We start from the raw sequence: 23499 nt of genomic DNA, 5'->3' as shown, positions 1-23499 counted from the left end.
CATCTTTATCCCATCATAATTTCCTCAGAATATCGTAAAGAGGAACTAGAAAAATTCTAAAACCTCATAATTTCCACTTCACAAACCCCTATGAACATGAAAAACATCAAATTTTTAAGGGACAGCCAGACATTCCACAAAATCTCATTCCAAAAATCCACCTTCATCTCGCAGTGCCATAAAACTCGATCGACTTATTCATTTCCAGCCGAAGATGGTGAGGAACTGTCTAGAATCCACAAAGTTCGCGTGATAAGAAACGAGAAACGCGAGGGTCTGATGAGGTCACGTGTTCGTGGTGCAGATGCAGCAACAGCCAGTGTTTTGACATTTCTGGATTCACATTGCGAATGTAATGCCGACTGGCTGGAGCCACTGCTGGAGAGGGTCGATGAGGATCCAAGTCGTGTTGTGTGTCCTGTCATCGATGTCATCAGTATGGATAACTTCCAGTACATAGGTACCTACAACTGAATCGATAAATCAATGAAATTTCGTCACGAAGAAGTGACATCTCAATTGTTAAATAAATCACTGGGTTGCAATTAGAGATGATCGCATTAGTCAATTGAAAATAATATTAATGTAAATATAATAACATTTATTGAGATCTTCCACACCTTCAACAATTTCTCTTTGTTTATTGAGCTGCAGTAGACGAAATTAAATTCAGAATTTTTAAAACGTTCACCGGTTGAATCGAATAATTGACTTGTATTTTTTGTTGAAAGTTTTATTGACAAGAGACAGATCGATTGATCTCGGTATTTGATTTAGGGACTTGAATCACTTCGATTTATGATTTTTAGATATTTAATTATTGATTTTGTTAGGTTTTCAGTGTTTGAAGTGCTTCGACAATTGGATGAAGAGTTTTATTCATTTTTGAATCGTTTAAATCATAAATTATGGAGAACTGTTTAAATAATGAATTTTTTTGAAATCTTCATTATTATATTTTTGAGCATTAAGGAAATGTCTGAACATTATATTAAGAATTTAATAATATAAAATACTTATTTTATAATTATGAATATCATTATTATTGCGATAATTATTATTCGTCGAGACAAATTACGTAAGTCAATCTTGATTGAAGGACTCGTTAATTAGTTCTATTCATTCTATCTGGAGCTGAAAGTTTAGCAAAAAATATTCTCAATCGATTCTAATTGAATTGATTTCGTTTATTCAATTCTAAACCCCAGAAAAATTTTTTGCTCAGAAGAGATTGTGGGATTAGAAAAATGTCAGGAAGTTGAGAAAATCGATAACATCACATTGTCCAGGGAAAAGAGAAAGGGGAAGTTCAATTATGGTTTGTTCTCGATTCAGGTGCTTCGGCAGACCTCAGAGGGGGCTTCGACTGGAGTCTCGTGTTCAAGTGGGAGTACTTGAGCCAACTTGAGAGACAGTCGAGACAGAAGGATCCAACCCAAGCCATCAGGACACCCATGATTGCTGGGGGGTTATTTGTTATTAATAAAGCTTATTTCGAAAAGCTGGGGAAATATGACACGCAAATGGATGTGTGGGGAGGAGAAAACTTGGGTGAGTATCATATTTATATAATTACATTGTCCTTTATTATAAATAAAAATCACATTAATGATCGTGACAATTAGAGATTTGATGTGAAAAAAGTAGAAAAAAAATTTTGATTATTTTGAAAAAAGATTTTTTTAAGGAAAAATAGGAAAATAGGGAAAATACTTTCATTAGTAGAGATATAAATAATTTAAATTACGTTCTAAAGTTGATGGAACCGGATCTTCTTTCATTAATTTATTTTCAGTTTGTTTTTTTAATTTCTTTTTAATAATTAGTTGTTCTGCAGGAGTTATGTAATGGTTTTTTAACTGTAATATGTCACATTAATTCACATATGTCTTGAAGTTTTTATTGTAAAGTTAATGGACCCGAACCTCAATTCATCTATTTATTTCCAAATTAATTAATTATCTTCATTTGAATTATTTAATTTTCTTCTCAAAAATCAGTTGTCTCAAAAATCAGTGATATTCAACATTCATTTGAATGTATACCAAAATTTTCTAGTGACTTTTTATCCAAGGGATGAGGGAAGCAATAGAAATAGTGAATGCACATTCACATTATTTTCTTTCAGACTCATTTCTGAAAATAAAAAATCCAAAGACAGGAGAAGAATTGATAATGACACAGGTCGTCATGATATTATGAACCTCTTCATGTATTCACTTTCAGAAATATCGTTTCGAGTTTGGCAGTGCGGTGGAAGTTTAGAGATAATTCCGTGCTCACGTGTTGGCCATGTCTTCCGAAAACGTCATCCATACTCATTCCCTGGAGGAAGTGGAAATGTCTTCGCGAGAAACACACGACGTGCTGCTGAAGTCTGGATGGATGACTACAAACATTTTTATTACAACGCTGTGCCACTGGCGCGCAATATCCCTTACGGAAAGTACGACCCTTTCTAGAATTTTTTAGGGGGTGTTGAGTACAAAAGCACGGGGAGCTCTTAGTTGTAAAATTCAGTGTGAAGACACTCGATTTTTACTATCTCTGGCATTACTTCAGGGAGAAATGAATCCTCGAACAATTTCTAGTTGTGAATTTCAATAGCATTTTAAAATCAACGAGATGGAAATTCGAGAGTTGCCATGAATTATTCATTGAAATTCATATTTTCTAGTAAAAAAAATTAAAAAATAGTATTTTGTAATAAAATGCGTCAGTTGTGTTGGATTTTCATCGAGCAATTTACTAAATGAAAGTATATGAATTTTTCAAAAATCTCTTTTCTTCATTCAACGTTTTAGTCAATTAGTTTGAGTAGAATGATAATATTACGGTTGGAATTGCGTCTCTAATAAATTTTATGTTCTTCCAGCATCCAAGACAGACTGGAATTGAAGAGAGCATTGGGCTGTAAGCCCTTCAGTTGGTATTTGAAGAACGTTTATCCAGAATTAGTGATACCGACTAGTGAAGGTGGTCCAGGTGGTGCTCTCAAACAGGGTAATGCCTGTCTAGATAGCATGGGCCATTTGTTAGACGGCAACGTAGGTCTCTATCCTTGTCACGATACTGGTGGTAATCAGGTAAATATTCTCAATCCTCACTAAATCACTATTTTTCTTAATTTCCTTCCCCATGAAAATAATAGATAAAAAATACAATGTTTTATTCTTTTTTTAATTATTAAAAAAACTTAATATTTCATAGTCTCCGGATTTGAGATAATAACGTTTCAATTTTTTGTACATTTTTTCAAACAGATGAAATACCAAAACTGTTAATACTTTGTACATAAGTCATTTATCAAAAAAAGTTTGTTTGAAAAAATGTAAAAAAATTCTGATTTTTTAAAGCCCATTTTTATAATGAAGTAATGAGCGTTGGCAACAAAAAACATTATTAAAAATTATATTTCTGTTTATTTGTTACCTCAAGTAATTTGGCTTCTTAAATATTCTAATGTAATTTCTAATCAATTTTTTTTTGTCACGAGTACTTCTTATTTTCTCAGAAAAAGGGGCTCCAACAATTCAGAAATAAAGAAAAATTCTCAAACAGTATTTTTTACTAATTTAGAATTTAATCTCTCCACTCATCTCTCTAATTTAGTCCTCCCCCCTCCCTGTTAACATTGATCGGTCCTTATTTCTAATTTCTCCCCCTATTCACCTGGTTCTCAATATTTATTCAAAATCGTATTTAAAAACGTTCCCCAGTCTTTCTCAATTGGAATATATATATAGATATTTATTTATTTATATTTATAATTTTTGGGGATCTCCTAGTCCCAAAAATCATTGAAACCACATGATTTTGTTCTTAAAAAATAAATGAAAAAGGACATTGATACCCTTCCAAAAGGCGTAAAACCTTTCCACACATTTCCATAAAAAATCGAACAACAAAAATCGATGACAATATATTTTGTCTGGTAACTATAATGTAATACTCGTTGTAGGAATGGAGCCTAACAAAGGACGGTTTAATCAAACATCACGACCTGTGCTTGACTCTCCCGATGTATGCCAAAGGCACGACACTACTCATGCAGATATGCGATGGCAGTGAGAATCAGAAATGGCGACACCTCGAGGGTGGCTTAATTCGTCACTCGAGGATCCCAGTGTGCATGGACTCAAGATTCCATGCACAACGAGGCATAACTGCTGAGAAATGTGACTCAAGCGCTGAATCCCAACGGTGGCACCTCTACAATCATGGGCATTAGTCCCTCGTGTGGAATTAGTAGTCCATCCGTGAAATTATTATTAATTATCAATTGTTATTCATCTGCGTTTGACGTTTTTTTTATTATCTGGTGAAGAGGGAGGGGGAGAATACTCAGAATTTTAATTGACGCTCATAATTGCACAGAAAAAAATAATTCTTGAGTTGAAGATTTTGTTCAGAACGTGACTCGCTATTAAATTTATTTAAATATTTATCATATTGCAAATCTTATAGAAAAATCAGGGGACAACGTGACGCACAACGTGACTAACGTTACTCACTATTGATTTTTTTTCGAAATATTTAGCATTTTGCAAATTTTGTAGGAAATTCAGGGGAAACTGTCGACTTGATTCAATTATTATTCCATAAAAATCATTACTGTTTGTTAATCCTAATTTTTTTAGCACTGGAATTTTTCTGCAGAGTTCAGTCATTACCGGAATAGTTACATAATTAATTGATCACTAATTAATCAGTAGTCCTACGAAAATGATTTCGACTGCAGATACTGAAACAATAATTTCAAGAATTATTTTTTCTGTGGATCGAATTCTTATTAATTGATCGTTAGTAAATGGATAAGAGACGATGGAATTTGATGAAGGAGCCGAGGGAGATCTCAAATGACTATCATTGAGTGTCTAGGTGGTGCCCGTGGCACCGTGTGCTTGTAAAAGCTTCCAATTATACGAGAAATCGAGGTTTATAAACTAATCAGTTAATTACATATATCGATTGATGCTTGAGATTTTTCTGTAATGTACTTTCTGTATCATACGACTATATTTATAAGTCAACTTGACTAATGATTTTATATAATGTATCTTCCCTGGACTTTTTTTTACGAAAAAATTTCGAGACTTTAAGACTTTTTCCAGCTGATGTACTTACTTATGGCCAGAATATACATTTGACGAATGTTTATTTTTCGTAATGTTCGGGGGACTATCGTTTCAATCAAAAATTGTTCGTTGGAGAAATATTGAAATTGGGGATAAATGTGGAGAGATTTTTTTTGAGGGAAATAATCCCCTGGAAAATATAGCTTGACATTTTCTTTAAAATAGTCGACAGTTTCGTCATCTCCCACTGAACATTAACAAAACGTAAAATCGTACTCTTCCTTTAGAATTTTCCTAGTCTTATATTTCATGTTTGTAAATAATATTGCAATTTTGCGTGGACATCTGTGCCGATAAAATATTCCAAACAAAAATCAAACAAAATAATTCTTCCATTTTTGTCAATAATTTACCGAAAATTATATCTCGCAATTTTACAATAATTTTGGTCTTCGTGATAAATTGAGAATTTTAAAAATGAGTCTCCAATTTGTAAAACTGTCGCGCAATGCTTACGCAGAGATTTATTTTTGTAATAAATTGTATAATTGTATTTTAGTTGTCGTATATTGTTAATAATATATTCAAAAATTTGATGAATAATATTCCTGAATACTTAAAAGGGAATTATTAGAGTGGACGAAATTGTTTCGGTGTTTGAATGTCATTGGAATTTAATATAAAAAGCTTTTTGTAATAAAAATAATGCTGAAAATGGATAATCATTCACATCCGAGAATATATTTATACATTAGGAGAACAATTTTCTGTGATTTTATGTTGAAAAATCAAAATCAAAAGTAAATTAACGAAACAGAATTCAAAAGAAGATAAACTCAAAAAAAAGTTGCGACTGATTTTGAAAATATCTCGTATGAGATCGCAAAATTTTTTTAATTTGTAACAAAAAACAGTTATGAAAGAATCACTTTGGGTAATGAAAACTAAATTACCATATTATGTAAATATGAGCATTTAGAAATAATATAAGACTATACATATTAGCTGTTAAGATTAATCATAATGAATAAGGTAAAATGTAAAATAGTAAGTAGTCCAAATTTTCATGATAACGAAGCCATAAAAGGGATGATTGATAAGCCAAGTGCAATAATATATCAACAATCAAAAAAAATCTTTCCTTAATTGAGGAATTATTTGAGAGTGAAATTATCAACAACAATTTCTCTTATTTATATTGGGATTGAGACCTTTCCGGTACTTCCGCTATTTTTATCTTCCGTGAAAAACAGTCTTATCCATTCGATTTTCTTATTCAACTTTTGCAAACCTGATATATATTTCGATATTATTTTTGAAAATTCAAAAAATTCAGTAACGAAGTGGTAAAACAACATAAACCACTTTTTGTCATCGATCGATTTTTGATGAATATCTAGAAATCTAAGCGAGATAACGCAATTTTTGTTATAAACTTTTTTGTGAAGAAAATGGAGTACTACAATAGATGTTATGACAAAAATTGTGCTATCTCTCTTAGATTTAGAGATATTACTCAAAAACTCACCTCATTCATGAGTTCAAATCTCGTTTTACTTCACTACTAAATTCTGTCGATTCATTTGCGAACAACAAATAATCGAGTATTTTATAGTGTATTTAAATGTTGCTGAATAATCATTTGTTTCAAATTTGATCAAACAACAATTTAATCGATGAAATTGATAATTGAATTCATCATTAATTAAAAATAATTGAATGTAGAGAGGGATCTCCACAAAATTGCACAAAACTTGGCTGTCCCTGAATGAATAATTAAAAAAATATCTGGATGAACTCTAGATATGAAATTAAACAATCATAAAACTCCAACCCTCACTTTACTCATCAAAAACATCATAACAATTGTATTTCAGAGATGAATGAGTCCTATGAGAGGCATTCATCCCATATTTTGCAACTGTATAATAACGATTGTGTGTACATCACTGAGTTATCTCCTATAACAAATAATCTAGCTGAAAAACTTTTTGGTTAATAAAAAATGAAAGCAATAAAATACCAGAGTTGTTTTTTTTATGACAAAATCTCCAAAATGAGGAAAGAATTTAATTGAAGATATTATTGACAAATTAAATGCGGTTTAAAAAAATTGAATTGAATTTATTCATTTCTTTATTCATTCGTTTATTCATTTCTGTATTTATTTATTTATTCTATCAGATTGCAAGAATAAAATGAATTCAAAGTTTGGGGAATGATTCCAGAAAAAAATCGGAAATTACCTTTTTTATTTTTTTCGTTATTAATTCAAAAGAATTTAATAATTGAAAAATGACCCCAGTATTCATTTTATTCATTAAAATATTATAACAGTTATCTTCCGTGGGTGAATAAACAGTTTGACGCAGCGGTATCATAGTATTCTATAAAGTAACTTGAAAATTATTTATTTTAAAAGATTTTTCCAGAAAAATTCACGTGTTTCCTTTTTTTTCTCTCAGATTTGAAAAAGTTGTATGATACCATCGAAAGATAACACCTCAGTTGGTAGAATATCTCATTCGGTTAAAGTAAATAACTTTCAAATGAGAGTGATATTTATTATTGATTATTATTCATTAATCTATATTATTGAATATTTATTGAATTTATTTTTTGATCGATGTTTTCCGCGGGTGGAATTAGCGTGAACTCTTTAGGCCACTTAACAGTCTTTTTAGCATCACACGACAATGTCCTTGGCCAAGATTAATTAATAATTTGTACTGGAAATATACGAGAAATGTTCATTCCATCTCAAGCGCTAAACCTTTTTCGTAATTATAATTAAAAAAATTGAATCAATATTTTTATTCGGAATTACGTTCCATTTCACGATCGCGAAATTATAAATTACGAGTTAATTCAGTGATTCTAACAATATTTACTATACCCCACGAACGATGATAAATAATAAAAAAATTTAATGTGCGAAAATGTGACATTTTTAATCGACAATTTTATTTTTTAATTGAACATTTGAATTCAACTCTAAAGTCTAAATGAATTCGACACGAAACTCGATTTCTTGGTCAGTAATTACCGGCGAAAATATTTTAATTAGATAATAAGCGATTTTTTTATCAAAATTATGAATGAGGAACAATTAATAAATTCATTCTCATTATTAAAACTGTTAATTTAACTACTAATCTGGAGATATCTTCACGCGACAAACTGTCACCGTCGAAAATGAGTAACGACATCCAGCATTTCATGTCCGAAATTAACCGGTTCAGACGGGATTTTAAGAATGACTACGATTTTAAGAGGATGCTGAGTGGGATAAAACTCGCAATTTCCAGTATCACTGCCCACAATGGTTCATTGTGTAATAATTTTCATCTCAGTCGTCTTCCTTTATGCACGTGAGCCAGTCAAACTAATTTTCTAATTTATCGCATTATTATTTTCTTCATTTATTGGAATTGATTCATCGAACAAAATTTAATCATCGCATTTTGGACGATTTCAATCCTCTATTATTCATCCAATTTATCAACAATCATGATTAGTAAATAATAGATGAATCGCCTAAAACTAAAAATTTTTCCATCATTACGTTTAGTAATTAGTACGAATGTTATCGCTCTCATTTCATAATCAATATTTACATATTATTTGTATACGTGGGTTAGTCAAACTAATTTTCTAATTTGTCGGATTATTATTTTCTTCATCTACTGGAATTTAATCCTCTAATATTTAGTCAGTTTATCAACAAAAATAATTTGTAAATAACAGATGAATCGCCTAAAAATACAAAACGGTTCAACGTTACGCCTAATATTTACCACGAATTTTATCGCTCCCATTTGATAATTTAATGTTTACATAGCGTGCAACGCAATTCAGTGCTATCAATGTGATAATTTGAAAGATATCAACTGTACCGAGAAGGAAGTGGACCCCAGACACCTTCAATATTGCCCCAACACCCATAATTACTGTCGAAAAATAATTTCCATGTGTGAGTTCAATAAAAAAAAATTGGAGTTTTGCATGAAATTTTTTTATCACGACTGATAATAATAAATGCAGTGCATCGCAAAAACATTACTTTGGTAATTTCTGAATTAATTTGATCAAAAAATTTCCTGCAGTGACCTTTGGCCTAAAATTTGAAATTAATTTTTATTGATGAAGTCTCTAGTTTATTTCAAGGATCCAAATGAGCCTTTCGTAGTTCGCGAATGTGCTGTCCACGGACCTGAAGAGAATGTCTGTTACAAGGGAAAATACAGTAAAGACAGCTATCAATATATCTGTGAATGTAAAAACGCCGAGGGTTGTAATTCCTCTTCCACTCCTGATAATCAAAATTGGGTCCTTCTGAGTCCCATAATTTTCACGTTTTTTCACTTAAAAAATTGATGAAAAAAATCTATTTATTAAATGAATATCCTTTAATAATAATAATTTAAAAATCGTGTATTTGCATTTTGTCAATCATATGGACTTATCCTTAAATAAAAAATCGTTAACTCAATTTTTTTTGTTATTAATTAGTACAAATTGAATTTAGCAACACCAGAATTCACCTCAAATTCTCTCTTAAAAAACCGTAGAACTTTATCCTTACAGATCTATTTATTTATGTTATTTAATAATCCATCAAATTGCACTAAAAAATTAAGTTAAAATTAAATATATGAAGAAATTACTACTTAATTTATTTTACAAATAAAATGATTTAAATACTCACTTGTTAAGTATAACATATATTCACTATCATTTCATATTTTTCTATTTGTAAATTCCCTACAAAATTGCTTCTCCCAGCCATCAAAAACATAATTTCACGTCGCAATAAATTACTCCTTAATCCCTCTCTTAACGATTACATTAATGAATAATTGAGTGAATGACTGAATATTTTTCTATTCCTCAGAATATCATAAAAAATTAAATTAAATATGTTAACAATTGATTACTTGAATTATTTTACACATAAAATGATGTAAACACTCATTTTTAAATATAATATATATTTATCATTTTCTATTTTAAACTTTGGTAAATTAGAAAAAAATCTTTTCCCAGTAATAAAGAAAAATAATGTCACGTTGCAATAAACTAATTCTTAATCCCTCACCTACCAATTACATCAACGAATGAATGAGTTAATATTTATCTATCTATCAGAATATAATAAAAAATTAATTAAATATATTAACAACTTACTACTTTTATGTGCAAAATCATTCAAACACTCGTTTATATATTTATCATTTTCTATTTTAAATTTTGGTAAATTAAAAAAAAATCTTTTCCCAGTAATAAAGAAAAATAATGTCACGTTGCAATAAACTAATCCTTAATCCCTCACCTACCGATTACATCAATGAATGAATGAGTGAATGATGCTGAATTGATTACGTGCGTGCCCTCGGTGCATTCGAGGGATCCGGTCTATTTCGCGTGCGTAGAGTCGACATTGGCACGAAATAACCATTGACACATTGTTGTGCGACTCTTCCTGGGTGGTACTGATATCGTAAGAGCCTTTACAACTCGTCAATTCAATTGACTAAGCCCAATTGACGTTTACAAAATGAGGAAAAAAATTTATCAGTCAGAAATCGGGAGAAGCTATGGACATGGACAATGATCTAACTGTCTCAAGACCACTCAGCACATGATGTTAAAAGCCCGATGGTTTTGTAAATGTGTGAGGCACGAGACGAGTTTCGTGTCACAGGAAAAGAGACATTATCCACTTCACGAGGCTCTCTGTGTCGCGCCCGAGACCACTTTACGCTTTTATTTGATAAAATTTACAGTCCTATGGGGTCATACCTCACCTTTCGAATAATCTTTGCAAATTACTGGAGTTGGCCTTCGTGGATAAGTGGAGTAACATAATGAAGCATCGATCCAATAATTTTTTTGGATTTTTTGATCGTCAAAGAAAGGAAAAATTGATTTCGAAAAATCTATTTTTCCTGAGGTAAATGATTAATGAATTAATTGATAGATGCACCATTTCATAATTAGAGAATAACTATTCATTTCTGCTTCGTTCGATTTTTAATTAGTTGATCGTTTAAATTTTTTTATTAATTATTATAGTAACTTATGATAATGATAAAATTTATTGTTATGAATTTCAATTTAATTGAGTTACGAGTTTTCTTTCATTAGGAAAATTATGGGAGGAAAGATTTAGAATAAAAGATGTGCTGTTATGAATTGATTTTTCAAAACCAATTTTTGTTATTTCTTCGGGGATAAATGTTTAATGAATTGATTGACAAATGCAGTATTTAATAATCAAGAAATAACAATTAGTCCCCGTTTCGTTTGATTTCTAATTTATTCATTATTTATAATTCTCTACTGATTATTTTGGTAAAGTTCGATTTAATATACAAAATTGATGAATGATTTCTTCGCATTTAATATTGATTAAAAAAATGTTAATTCGTCATCAGATTTTCAAATAATAATTGAACCCTAACATCTCACTTTAATTCGATTAATTGCGAGCAATTAAAAAATTCTGTTTTCACGTCTTCAAACTCAATCAAAATTTCCTGACATTTCAATTTCCAAAATGAGAACTCTCAATTTACGCCTCATAATTAATATTTTAAAAATCGTAAATTACATTTCTACAAATTTCAATTTCCCTTTAAAAACTCCCAATTAACATTTTCGAATTCGCAATTAACGAGTTAAAAACCACCGTAAATTACGATTTAAATTTCTTATCACGCGATAATCATTATCAGTACATATAAAAATTTTCCAGTAAAACTTCTCCCTAAAAATTAATTTCCTAATATCGATCGACCCCTCGGGAAAACCACAAAACCCCAACGAGAACTCCCCACTCCGAAAAAAAAAAAATCTCCCGTCCCCTGCGTCGATTCCCGAGGGTCTCCGCACACATGCCCACAGTCTCCAAGTGTTAGTGCTGTGAGAAATTCTATATTTGATGCCGAGAGGGTGGTGGGAGTGTCGTGCCAACCAGATACGACTGGCATCAACAGTGCAATCCGAGCTCTCGAAGTCTTGGGGTCGCTCGGTCGGTAGGTCGCCCCCCCTCACTTCCCCCCCAATTGTAATCAAAGTTCATAACGATTCATCAATTGAAATCAATCGCAATATTGTTCAGTATTTGTTGAAGAAACTGCTTCAGTGTGAATTAATTAATTATATTTTGCGCTTATTTTTTAATAGAAAATCTGTTTCGTGTGGATTATTTCAAAGGAAAAAGGATGAAGGGCCACATTATCATTGCAATATGCACTGCCTGTGTGTTTCTGGGTCATTCCGGTAAGTTCAAAGGATCATTACGATCTACCCAAGTAATCACGTGGTTTTTAGATTTTTCAAACAATTTTTCAACGTTTAATTTTGCTTAGAAAAAGGAAAATTTAATTTCGTTTTTTGTTTTTTTTTATTTATCTCCGTTTTGGTGGGCCTTAGGGGACTATGGAGGGCCTTTAAGTCCTGGTGATTAATTCAGAAAAGGATTTTTGCTATTGATAATAATCGAAAATGATTTTTAAGTGATTTAAAGATTTTTATGATTTTTTTTTCACTGAAATTCGACCGAAATTTTGAATTATTTGGATTTTTCCTTTGTCTCCGCACCCTCGGGCCACCCCTGCGCAGGTCTGGATCGATGATAACCTGGGGTGCGCGCGTCTACCCGCACAAGGGAAACCCCCTGAAGGGAAACGGGAGAATCCATGGGGAATGATGAATGAGAGTGAGAGAGAGAGGAAATGCATTGGGTTTCATTATGAGAAATTCACTGACTCTTTTATTGGGAGTTTGTTAATTAGTGATAAGTGCATACGGCACTGATGTTGATTTGATTGGAAAATATTGGATGGGTCGACGATCATTAAGGAATTTATTTCCGGGAAATATCACGAATGAAGATGAGAAAACGAGAAAAGTTATTTTTATCGTCATTCATATCTTTTTTAGGAGAGGGGATGATTTAAAATTGGATTCCTGATGAAGTTTTTGAGACTTTCTGGAGAGCCAGAGCATTTATTTGTTTATCTTCACGTTCATATTCATTTATATTTGCAATTAATCTTGAAACTGATTTTAGAATCATTTGCGCTGTTTTTAATGATTAAAAATCTCCAAATTTTGTTTATAAAAATATGAGAAGTCCTTCGGTATTTTTTATTTCGTATTTAAATGGTTAAAAAGTGTAGAAAACTCTGGTTTATATAACTATTTATATAATTACATAATGAGGGATAATAGTTTATCAGTTGAGAATATGTAGTTGTTAGTGGGAATCGCCAATTTCCAATGATTTTATTCGTTCGATTCAATCGAGTGTTGATTTGTGAGAATAAATGTCTCGTTACGAATGAATTCATTGTTTTTTTAATTCGTCAATTATTTGGGAGATTGGGAAGCCGACAAGTTGGCGTCGGGCATATTTTCTAGGCCATCTTTGTAGGTACTAGCTACATTGATTTTCAGAACTGCCGAACAAACCCCGGAGATTGTCACCAGGTTGGAGTCCGCTGGACTCAATTCCTACAAATCGCCTCGGTTTCCACAAATGGAAACATTCCCAAATAATCGATATATCATTTTGTACTGAGTCCCAGTTAGTAATCGAAACTTCCCTACGTGTTTCTACTTTCATTCCTAACTCAAATCAATTTTTTTAATTCAGAATTGAGAAAATATATTTTTTCAATTCAGAAATTTTTTTATTGAAAATTAAACCATTTCCTGATTTTTTTAAACTCGTTTTATAAAATAGAACGATTTCGAATATCAAATGTCCAATGGAAAGTCCCTTTTTGGTATATAATTATTAATAAAAATGAAGAAAGAAAAATTATCGATAATTTTCACGTAAATCGAATGATTCAACTGTAAAACCAATTGGGAAATTCGTTTTTGGTACATAATTATTAATAAAAATGAGTAAAAAAAAATTATCGATAAACTTCCCGCAAATTAGATAATTTAATTGTGAAACCGATTGAAGGAATGAAGAATAAAAATGAAAAGCATTTTAAACTTCATTAAAATTCGAATTCAACAATTCCAGGAAAACACGTAGACAAAATAGAGCAATTAATTTTTTTACTGTGCAATTTATTTAATTATTTATTGTATTAAGCATCTCGAATGGATAATAATTATATACGGAATGTCCTGAAAATTATTCACTCATTTGGGTCTTTTATAATTTACATTTATTATTCACTCTTTAGGGTCTTTTGTACTTTATATTTAGTTACTTACTTGGCTCTTGTTTCAGGAGTCAATGGTCTGCAGTGCTATGTCTGTAACAGCCACGAGGACACCAGATGTGCAAAGCCCATTCCTCCTGAGGAATTATTAAGAAGCTGTGATAACCTCGGACCTGGGGGTACCAAGTACACCATGTGCCGAAAAACTGTGCAGTCCATTGAATTTGGAGTGAATGGACGTAAGCTTTCTCTCATTCATTATTATATGAAGTTCATCACTCTTGAGATAACGATTTTGCATTATTCTATCATTCGTGTAATCGATTTAAGAGTAAAAAAGGGAAATTGAAGATTAATTATCAACTGCAGAAGACAACTATTATTTGAAATTATTCTAAAAAATGTTTAACAGTTTTAAACGATAAGACAAAAATGTCTAAAAGAAGAAAAAAAATTTAGTGTTGAAGATTTGCATGAAAAAGAAATGGAAATTTTCCTTGAAAATTTAGTTGCTCTTTGGCACATTCTACAAGTTTGTTTGTATGATAATTTTTTCCATAGAAAATTTAGTAGCTTAGATTTTCTAGTAATTAATTCATTTTTTATTGATTTTTCATTGAAGAAATGAAAGCAAAAAATTGAAAAAAATTCAGCTGTGGAGTTTTTATTTCTAATTTACGACAAATCTTTGTTTTTTAAAAATATCTCATGATTTCTGGCATTTATTTTCTAATTTTTATAAATTACTGAACTGCCACTGATGGTGATTTCAATATATTTCAATAAATAAATTTCGTTTTCGTAGTTTTACGTTTTTTCCACACAAACGTCAACTCTATTGCAATAAACTAGAAAAAAATGATTCATTTAATTATAATTGATATTTAAATGCCGATTATGTATGAAAATTATTAAAAAACATTTCATCGATATTTTCTCTCCAAAAAATCTGATAATAATATCGCAAAGCCCAAAGAACCAACAGAATTTTTCAATAATATCCGTCAACAAATTGAAAAAACCCCAGAAATTCAATAACTCTTTCCGATATCTTCGTGGTCAATCAGACAGTTATTAAAAAATAAATAAAAATCCGTCTCAACAAGTTGTCCATCATCTGTCCTATAATTTCCAGTTGTACCTGAAACTCGAGTAATTCGAACCTGTGGATACGACGAATCAAACTACAAAGGCCGTTGCTACCAACGTGGTGGTTTTGGTGGTCGACAAGAAGTGTGCTCTTGCCTCACCGACAAATGCAACGGAGCAACAACAATTTTAAACAAATCAGCGCATCTCGTTCTGATGTTCCTGTGTGTTATGGGTACCGTCTACCGTTCCTTCGTTGGTAATTAAATTCTCTAGATTAATGAAGAACCAAAACAATTGCAAATAAAAAAAAAATGTTAAAAATTAAAATGATAAATGAGAGAGGGGCATCGTGGGTACTGAGTGGTGGTGATAATAATGGGATTATCCACCTGAATGATCCCATTTTCGGGGAGAAAATCAAAAGATAATGTTAACGTTGTTTGTTGCGTTGTTAACCGGCGTTGCGATGCATCTCCTCATTCACAAATACCAAAAGCAAAAGATTTTTTTTCATTTTTAGCAACAAAATGTCATAAATAAGCCCGATGAACTCTACGAATAACGGGAAAACCAGTAGACGAAATTGAAAAATAATTTTCCGAAGATAATTTCAATGAAATAAAAAAATATGAACTTGCAAACGAAAAAAATTCCCTAAAAACGTTCCAAATAATTGAGTAAAAAAAAACAACACAATTGTCACCATCTCATTCCACTTGAATTAATTATACGCTTAATTCAATTGCCGTCAAATAAAAAATTGCACAATTTTGGATTCGTTAATGAGACAGAGGAGAATAAATCGTTATCACCGATAATGCAGTTTTAACGTTGAGAAGACGATGAAAAGAGTCTAGAGAGTCGTATTAAATTATTGAACATTGATAATATTAAGTTAATTATTAATTAATTAATTACTCAATAAAACGGGCCAATTCTCGTGCGTGGGATGTTATTCGCATCACCAGTCGCCTCGTATATTTCCTCACTGCCTTGGATACCGACCCCATGGGAAGACAATTTTCCAATCGTTTCACTGAAATATTAGATCCGATGGCCGATATAAATTTACCACGGATTAAATGAAATGATGAGAATGTTTTTTTTACACTAAATTTTTCAAATAAATTTCTCAATCATTCAACATCTGTCATTTATAATATTCATGTGTAACTATTGGAAGAACATTTCTTCTCAGGTGTCGTCAATAGATTCGGCACTCTTTACTATTTTATTCCATTAAGAAAAAAAAAAAAGGAAAATTAAATTTAAAGTTTGAAGACTAACGAAATGTTCTGTGTGTAGCGTTTGAATTAAAGCAAATACAATGATAATTTAATTGAACTGGAGTATGTTATAAAATGATGGTAAAAATATAAAAAGTTGGGTAAAATTAGAAATATTCTTGTTATTTATTTATTCACATTTTTCCAGATATCATCACCTCAGTTGATCGTCTGTTTATTATTTTTTAATCCTGTTTTTATGGAGTCTTAATAATTCTTTAGTGAGCTCACTATTTCTCGGATGAATTCAAAATTTTAAAAATGTTTTTCGAATGTTCAAATGTTTTTAATCCAAAATCGCTTCATCGTTGTTATCAGTAGCAACCGAACATTTCAATTTTGATATTTTTCACTTGCGTCAGGAATACTTTGTCAGTTACTCCAGTTACAGAAGTCTCTGGCTCATCATCACGTCCTACAATTGTTGAAGAGACCTTATAAACTGTGAAAGATTTTCAACTAATCCAAAATACGAAGGTCATCTCGTCTAACCCAACATTGCTCATGTCCATTAATGAGTCGATTGAATTTTTTGATTGAATCTCTCGTTGTATACAAAGTAAAGTCATGAATTCCTTTGGAGAGTCAGCGGCAATTTCTTCCCAGAAATTAATCCACAAAATCCAGGTACTTATTGACATTCTCCTGGTGTCAATTTATCTGATCAACTGTCAGTTCAATAAGATCTATGGAATTTTTTATTTTTGGTTCAGTGATGATTTATCCGGGGATTCCAGTGGAATCGACCAGTCGATCCCATCTAGAACCCTCAGGATTAACCCCAGGAATTTACCAGACCTCGACGTCAGCTCCATCAGTAATTTTACCCCAGCAACCGCTGGTGTATACATCGTACAATGCTTACTGTGGAGTTCCCCAAGTTCAATCGACATTTCCTGATGTGCGAAGACATCCAGTCACTAATAATTCTCATTATACTTTAAGAGCACAAGGTTTGAATTTTCATATTTATTAGTTCCACTAATTACCAGTTATTTTAGTGCAGATAATTTTTTAGTGTAAATATTATCAGAAAAAATCGACAATTAAAGTGGCTCCACTTTTGTGGTAAATTGAAAGATTTTCGAAAACAGTGCAAAATTTAAAAAAAAGTTCGATCTCATTTGGACTCGTAAATAAATCTAGTAATTATTCCTTTAATCACTCATTGGTTTGGTGCTAATTAGTTTGTAAATATTATCAGAAAAAAATAGTGAACATGAAATGGTTTCAGACTTTAGGGGAGTAAAATCTCTGAAATGGCACCAGAAATCCCGCCCCCGGTATAAGGAATACCCGCAAGTGGCTCTCCAACAGGCGATTCCTTTCCCATCACCAGTGGTCTTGTACGATCCCCTCCAGAATCAGATGACTCCATCCCTGCCATCCCTGAATCCAGTCTACCTCCAAAGCCCCACGTGTTACACTCAACCTGCCGCCACCGAAACCTTCTCCACATACAATCCCTCAGCAATACCCCAAACCTACTACAAACCCCACGAGTCCCAGCAATTTTGTCTGATCCACGATCGATCCCCAGCTCAATTGTCCCATCAAGGTGTTCAGCAAACCCAACAGCCACCCTATTACCCCATCCCAACGACTTACACTACCACCAAAAATTATGGAAACACTTCCACCAGTTTTTCCAACAGCCCAGCAAGTGTTTCCAGTCATGTACAATTACCTTCCAACTTTACTAATTATTTTAATGAGAAAATGGGCCCAAACTCTGCCACAAAACTCCAGCCCTCTGAGGTTTTGGGTCCTGAGAGGAGTTCATTGACTTGTGAAAATCAATTGAACTTGAATGAATCAATTTTCGAGGTGAGTAAACATTTGGTTGACTCAGAAAAAAGTTCACAAAGAAATTTAGCGAATTTCTTAGGAAATTGTCTTAAATTGCAATTAAATTGCACATGAATTTGCAGTTTATTTCCACTAAAAAATTTTTATCCAAAATATTTTAGTCGAAATACCCATAAATTGAATTTTCTAAATAAATCCTTGTTGAAATAAACTGTAAAAAAAATTGTACAGTAAAACAGCGAAATTTATTAACAACAATTTAATCAAATTTTCTCTCAAAGTCTCTGGGTTTGACTCCCTTTTACTTTCAATTTCTCGATAAATAAAAATTAACCCCTATCCAACAGATGGCTGAACCCCCCAAGACCTCCACCCCTCCCTCGCTTCCCCCCAAAACTTATAAACTCGACAAGTACTTCGACGACTCCTCAAACTTCGACTTTACCATCGAAGCCGAGAAGATGGTCTCCGCCCTCTGCAGCACTTCCTTAGACGCGGAGAAAGACGACGACACCAACAACGTCCTCCTCCCCCTAAAATCAGACAGTACCCAAAAGGCCTATAAATCCTGGTACCTCGACGACTACCCGAAGCCCTCCAAGACCGTGGACACCCAAACCTGTCACCCTGAAGATCTCCAGTCGCCTGAGGTCCTCCGAAGAATGATTTACCTCGGTTGTACCGAGATGGAGACCCTCCTGAAGAGCTCCACCACAACCTACCGCAGGGACTGGCTGTTGAGTCTCTCCTTAGCGACAAAAATCGCGCTGTCAAAGTCCGCCACCTGTTTCCCAATTTACCTGAATGACAGAGCATTCGGTCAGGACCTCATGAACTCCTTCTTACGAATCAGCAACGGCTGGTTGGCCCTGGACAATTACCTGAACAAACAGCCGAACCTTTCCCTCTCCCAGAAGTTCGATAAAGACCTCCAAAGGTCCTTCAAGGCTTGGGAGTCAGCGACGTCGACGCTCCTCGAGAACATCACGAAGAACTTCAAGAAGTTGGACACCAGCTCGGACGAATCCCAACAAGAGAATCCCTCTCACACGTCATCTTTTCCAGGTGACGTCTCGCTCTACCTCAACTACAGCCTCTTCAGCACTTGTCCAGGTCCCATCACAACATCTCAGGTCGTCAAGACCCAGCGTAACGTTTCGTACCCGGTCCAGGGAGGTGACCAGAAGCCGCGGTGGTTGTCGCTAGCGAGAGAGAGTAAAGTCAGAACAAAATGGACGATAACCGATAATTCCCGAAACGTCAAGAACTTGCAGACGGTTCCAGCCTTGATGATCGCTCAACCCGAGACGACAAACATCGAGACAACGATGAACATCTGGAGCCCCAGCATCTCCTCAGGTCCATCCCACTCAACCCTCTTCTACTCCAATCCCTCCAATGTAACGCTGGTCAGCCAAATAGAGTCCCAGAGAGTTGATAACTCCTCCGAGGGCGAAGCGATCAACCTCTCCGCATGGTTCGCAAGCATGAGGAACCGGGACGATCCCTCGTCGCCATCGCAGAACGTCTGGGGCACCAGAACCCCAAGAAGTGCCTTCGACATCGTGGGGACATCGAAGATGGACGCGAATCGTCAATTAAAAACCCTGAAGAACATGAGGATGATCCAAAGTGCTCCCTGGACTGCCAGCCAAATTCTGGAGGATCAGACGACTTCGGTGAAACCTTCAAACAACATTGAGGATACGAAGGTCTACATGAAGCCCGGGAGCTACAACGTCCCCAAGAAAAAAGGCCAGTCCAGGCGTTCTCGTAAGAACGAAGCGCTGGGGTTCAAGAAGAGCTGTCCACAGGCTGATGAAGTCCCCAAGCCCCCAGCAGCTTTCTTCGATCAGCGAAAGCCGGACGAAGGAGTCCGTGACATCAGTTTTGACAAAGGGAACTTCTCAAACGTCACCTCATCGTCGTCCTCGACCTGCTCCCAGGACGTTCGGAAGGACGTGACTTGGAAGGCTGCCTGTGCCTCCGCTGAGCTTCTCCTGGACGCTCTGAACGTCAAGAAGAGATTCGGGGAATGCAAAGGGAAAGACGATGACTTCGATTCGAATTATGAAGCTTCTGAAGAAGAGGAGGAGGACAATGTCAAGTCGATGACAGTGGATGCCAGTCCCACTGGTGATGGACAGCGAACGAACGTGAAGACGGACTCCTGGTTGATCCAGACGTTGAACAACGTGGGGAAAAGTGACGTTCCATCAAATTGTCCGGACGTTGGTGAAGAGGGAGTCGATGGGAGGAGAGACGTTGAGAGTGTCGCACCTTGGGAGAAGCCTCGTGAGGACACCCAGACGTCCTTCTCCCTCGAGACCAGTCATACCATCGCTGTCATGACCCTCGTCGATGTCGTGGGGAAGGCGACGTACTCGGAGACCGTCAGGAGATTCTCCACTGTGACAAAGCCAACTTCGTCGAAGATGTCCTCGCAGAAGGGATTGGAGAGTGTGGAGCCGTCCAGAGAGACTGAAATCGGGAGTGTCCTGGAGGGTGAGGTGGACAGTGCGCCGAGGGTAGCTTCGGGAAGGCAGAGAAAGGGAAAGGGACAATCGAATGATAAGGGCTGGTCCGTTTGGTACAGCTCCAGGAGAAAACAGCAGAGTCATTCGCTGGGACCGGCTGCTGTTGAGAAACTCTTAGGAATCTATAGGATTTTGTGGAGGATGGATGCCACCAGGGTCTTCAAGTTCCCAGGGGACGGCCCCAAGGAGGCTGATGGATCCTCCAATTTTGGTGTAAGAGCACAAGTACATTTGATCGATATATCGACAGAATTAAATTGAAAATTTTGGGGAATTTCGATTGTGATTGCTAGTGGTTTTGGGCGATTCTGGTGAAAGCCCTTTTCGGTTTTAATATCTCATTTTAGGAGATATTAGTCCTGGAATAAAGACCTCGGAGAAAACGTTTTGGAAGGATTTCTCTGGAAAAGAATTTCCTGGGAAAAATTATTCCGGATGAAGTCTCACTTTTTCGCCATTTGACTGATCTTCAGAATAAAATTTTCAATCCCATTGTTTTCTAGAATGAAATGTTTATTTATCGAAAAACTAATTTTTATGCCCTCAATAACGACCTTAGGCAGAGCCTAACAATTTTTATTTTTCAAGATAATAATTTCACGCTACACAATAATCGGATTGAAATTTTTATTCTGATGGTAAGTTACATGGTCACTTAAGGAATGAGAACTTAACGAAAAATAGTTTTTTTTTATTGAAGAAATATTTTTCCGAGAAAATTTTCCGGGGGTCGTCTCCTATAAACTGAATATTGATTATTTATTTAATATTCAATATTGATAATTTGTTTTATTTAAAAACAAGGTATCGCCACTTTCAGAAAACTTAAGCTATTTTCCCTCTTTCAGATTGAAGATTATCGAAGGGTGATCAAGTGTCCAATGTTCCTGGAGACAATCGGGTACAAATTAAAAAATCATGTTTACAGAAAAGTCGAGCATGTGATTCGAGATTTCAGGAAAATTGTGCACAATTCCAAAGTTTTTCACAAGGTTTGTAACGTTTAAACCACATTAACATTGAAAACTTCCCCTCTCGTTACTGAAAGACTTTTTTAAGAACCAAAAATTATTGAAAACAATAGTCAGAGGTATTTTCTTTTTCTCTCATCTAGAACGATAAAGATTGTACTGATAGGATTGAACTTCTGTCAAAAAAACTGGAGGAGCTTGTGGAGCAAAATTTTCCGGACGACTTCCAACGAAAACCTCCCCCAGCTCAGACTACCCCAACCCTCCCAGCTGCCGCTGGTAGTCCGAAAGACGCTGACGAAAGGGACATCTCCAGCCGGCGAAACCCTCGGAATACATGAGGAACGCATGACTGTCCTCATTCGCCCCGACGTACTCGTTGTTCATAACATTATTGACTCGTTTATTTTTTTTTATAATTAATAATTAATGTTTTCAATCGCAAACTGACACTTTCCCATTTACGGTGCAATGAGAGTTCATTCCAGAAAACAATTTAATCTTCAATGGAAAGAAAAATCGCGACTTTGATTCATTTTATTTCCGGTTTTTGTGACAATAGACATTTTTTAATCATTTTCAACATAAATTTGTGATTAGTGAATGAAAGATAAGAATAAATATGGAGTTAGTTAATTAATTTGGGGATGACAAGTGTCTTTTCTGTCTAAAATCATTGGATCTCTTATCAGGGAAATCAAAGGAAAATATTTATGTCTTTTCGCTGGAAATTTGAGGATTTGGACCCTCTGTTCTCCAGCAACAATGACAGTTCTGGAGACATGACTCTAAGTGTGTAGCCACCTACCCACACACATGCAGACAATCGTCAAGGACGTGATTTTTGCAAAACAATTCACATATCCAATGAAAATTAGAAATTCGAAGATAATCATGATCGCAATGTTTCCATTCAAAAGCGAAAAATCGCAGGAAAATTGTAATTTTCATCTCACCACATCCTCATCCTGGTCCAGCTCCTCACTGAATTAATTCTTCGCTCTCCAGATAGAGCACCAAAGATCTGAAAGCGCAAAATCAACATAAAGTTATTAAATTAATGTAATTTCCATTCTGTGAATTGTCTACTTACGTCACTAGCCCCGGGTCGTCCTCAAACGCTCGAATCCTCACTGTCCCGCTAATCAAATTTCCAACATCACCGAATTATCACGTACAATTGGCGCGATCCCCCCCATTCACGAATACACCCGATTCACCCAGAGACCTCGATCATCCCCTCCAGGTCGGATTTAATCAGCTGAGCGTCCCCTTGGACCCCCTAACCCCCTTTCGCCAGAACACAAACAACATGTCACCAAATCAATAAAAAAAATTCTCCAAATTTGCCATAACCTCAAACATTATCAGAAATCCTGTCAACTCCAAGAGTCTCGAGACAAAGGACCTCATAATTACCTCGAGAATACCCCCCTGGAATAAAAATGAATAAATAAATTTGACAAAGTTTCACAACAAAATTTGCTATCCAGCTACAGTCGTCAGATGTCGCTGCCAATCATTGTTGTGTGGGT

The 23499-nt window shown here is 34.5% G+C and overlaps 4 protein-coding genes and 1 long non-coding RNA gene across 7 annotated transcripts in view; 4 read left to right on the top strand and 1 right to left on the bottom strand.

Annotated features, from left to right (window-relative positions):
• Window positions 1-7098, top strand: part of LOC135169308 (polypeptide N-acetylgalactosaminyltransferase 2) — a 129906-nt gene extending 122808 nt beyond the window's left edge. For both annotated transcript variants that reach the window (XM_064134194.1, XM_064134195.1), the window contains 5 exons: window positions 209-460; window positions 1336-1551; window positions 2227-2446; window positions 2876-3086; window positions 3962-7098. In XM_064134194.1, the coding sequence (XP_063990264.1) occupies window positions 209-460; window positions 1336-1551; window positions 2227-2446; window positions 2876-3086; window positions 3962-4231 (1169 nt within the window). In that variant the 3' untranslated portion in view covers window positions 4232-7098. The remainder of the gene's footprint in view (window positions 1-208; window positions 461-1335; window positions 1552-2226; window positions 2447-2875; window positions 3087-3961) is intronic.
• LOC135169314 (uncharacterized) lies at window positions 342-23327 on the bottom strand. Its single transcript, XR_010300197.1, has 3 exons — window positions 23058-23327; window positions 22921-22988; window positions 342-470 (listed from the first exon to the last, which is right to left on the bottom strand). It is a non-coding gene; the product is annotated as an uncharacterized LOC135169314 (long non-coding RNA).
• LOC135169312 (uncharacterized) lies at window positions 7223-9723 on the top strand. Its single transcript, XM_064134199.1, has 3 exons — window positions 7223-8449; window positions 8920-9051; window positions 9235-9723. The coding sequence occupies exons 1-3, from the start codon at window positions 8401-8403 to the stop codon at window positions 9453-9455; spliced, it is 402 nt and encodes a 133-aa protein (XP_063990269.1). The 5' UTR covers window positions 7223-8400; the 3' UTR covers window positions 9456-9723.
• LOC135169311 (uncharacterized) lies at window positions 12007-16761 on the top strand. The gene is made up of 4 exons (XM_064134198.1): window positions 12007-12115; window positions 12267-12362; window positions 14338-14508; window positions 15405-16761. The coding sequence occupies exons 1-4, from the start codon at window positions 12022-12024 to the stop codon at window positions 15623-15625; spliced, it is 582 nt and encodes a 193-aa protein (XP_063990268.1). The 5' UTR covers window positions 12007-12021; the 3' UTR covers window positions 15626-16761.
• Window positions 16832-22598, top strand: LOC135169306 (uncharacterized). 2 transcript variants are annotated; one of them, XM_064134185.1, is made up of 6 exons: window positions 16832-17274; window positions 17361-17600; window positions 17882-18474; window positions 18804-21206; window positions 21842-21985; window positions 22108-22568. In XM_064134185.1, exons 2-6 carry the CDS (start codon window positions 17363-17365, stop codon window positions 22303-22305), a joined length of 3576 nt encoding a protein of 1191 aa, XP_063990255.1. In that variant the 5' UTR covers window positions 16832-17274; window positions 17361-17362; the 3' UTR covers window positions 22306-22568. The 2 variants fall into 2 exon arrangements, with proteins under 2 accessions (XP_063990255.1, XP_063990254.1); XM_064134184.1 differs by lacking the exon at window positions 16832-17274 and having other exon boundaries at window positions 17312-17600; window positions 22108-22598.
• Window positions 23328-23499: the final 172 nt, after the last annotated feature.

Source organism: Diachasmimorpha longicaudata, chromosome 14, assembly GCF_034640455.1.
Source record: "Diachasmimorpha longicaudata isolate KC_UGA_2023 chromosome 14, iyDiaLong2, whole genome shotgun sequence".
In the NCBI taxonomy this organism is placed as follows: Eukaryota; Metazoa; Arthropoda; class Insecta; order Hymenoptera; family Braconidae; genus Diachasmimorpha; species Diachasmimorpha longicaudata.
This window is presented reverse-complemented; position numbering and strand designations above follow the sequence as displayed.

Excerpts from the sequence above, each read along its gene's own strand:
- LOC135169311 (XM_064134198.1), top strand. The coding sequence starts at position 12,022 with ATGCCGAGAGGGTGGTGGGAGTGTCGTGCCAACCAGATACGACTGGCA. Across the intron at positions 12,116-12,266 it reads GTCTTGGGGTCGCTCGGTCG|AAAATCTGTTTCGTGTGGAT; the intron begins GTAGGTCGCCCC and ends ATTTTTTAATAG. Across the intron at positions 14,509-15,404 it reads TGAATTTGGAGTGAATGGAC|TTGTACCTGAAACTCGAGTA; the intron begins GTAAGCTTTCTC and ends TATAATTTCCAG.
- LOC135169312 (XM_064134199.1), top strand. The coding sequence starts at position 8,401 with ATGGTTCATTGTGTAATAATTTTCATCTCAGTCGTCTTCCTTTATGCA. Across the intron at positions 8,450-8,919 it reads AGTCGTCTTCCTTTATGCAC|CGTGCAACGCAATTCAGTGC; the intron begins GTGAGCCAGTCA and ends ATGTTTACATAG. Across the intron at positions 9,052-9,234 it reads TCGAAAAATAATTTCCATGT|TTTATTTCAAGGATCCAAAT; the intron begins GTGAGTTCAATA and ends TGAAGTCTCTAG.
- LOC135169306 (XM_064134184.1), top strand. The coding sequence starts at position 17,336 with ATGGAATTTTTTATTTTTGGTTCAGTGATGATTTATCCGGGGATTCCA. Across the intron at positions 17,601-17,881 it reads TTATACTTTAAGAGCACAAG|ACTTTAGGGGAGTAAAATCT; the intron begins GTTTGAATTTTC and ends AAATGGTTTCAG. Across the intron at positions 21,207-21,841 it reads ATGGATCCTCCAATTTTGGT|ATTGAAGATTATCGAAGGGT; the intron begins GTAAGAGCACAA and ends TCCCTCTTTCAG.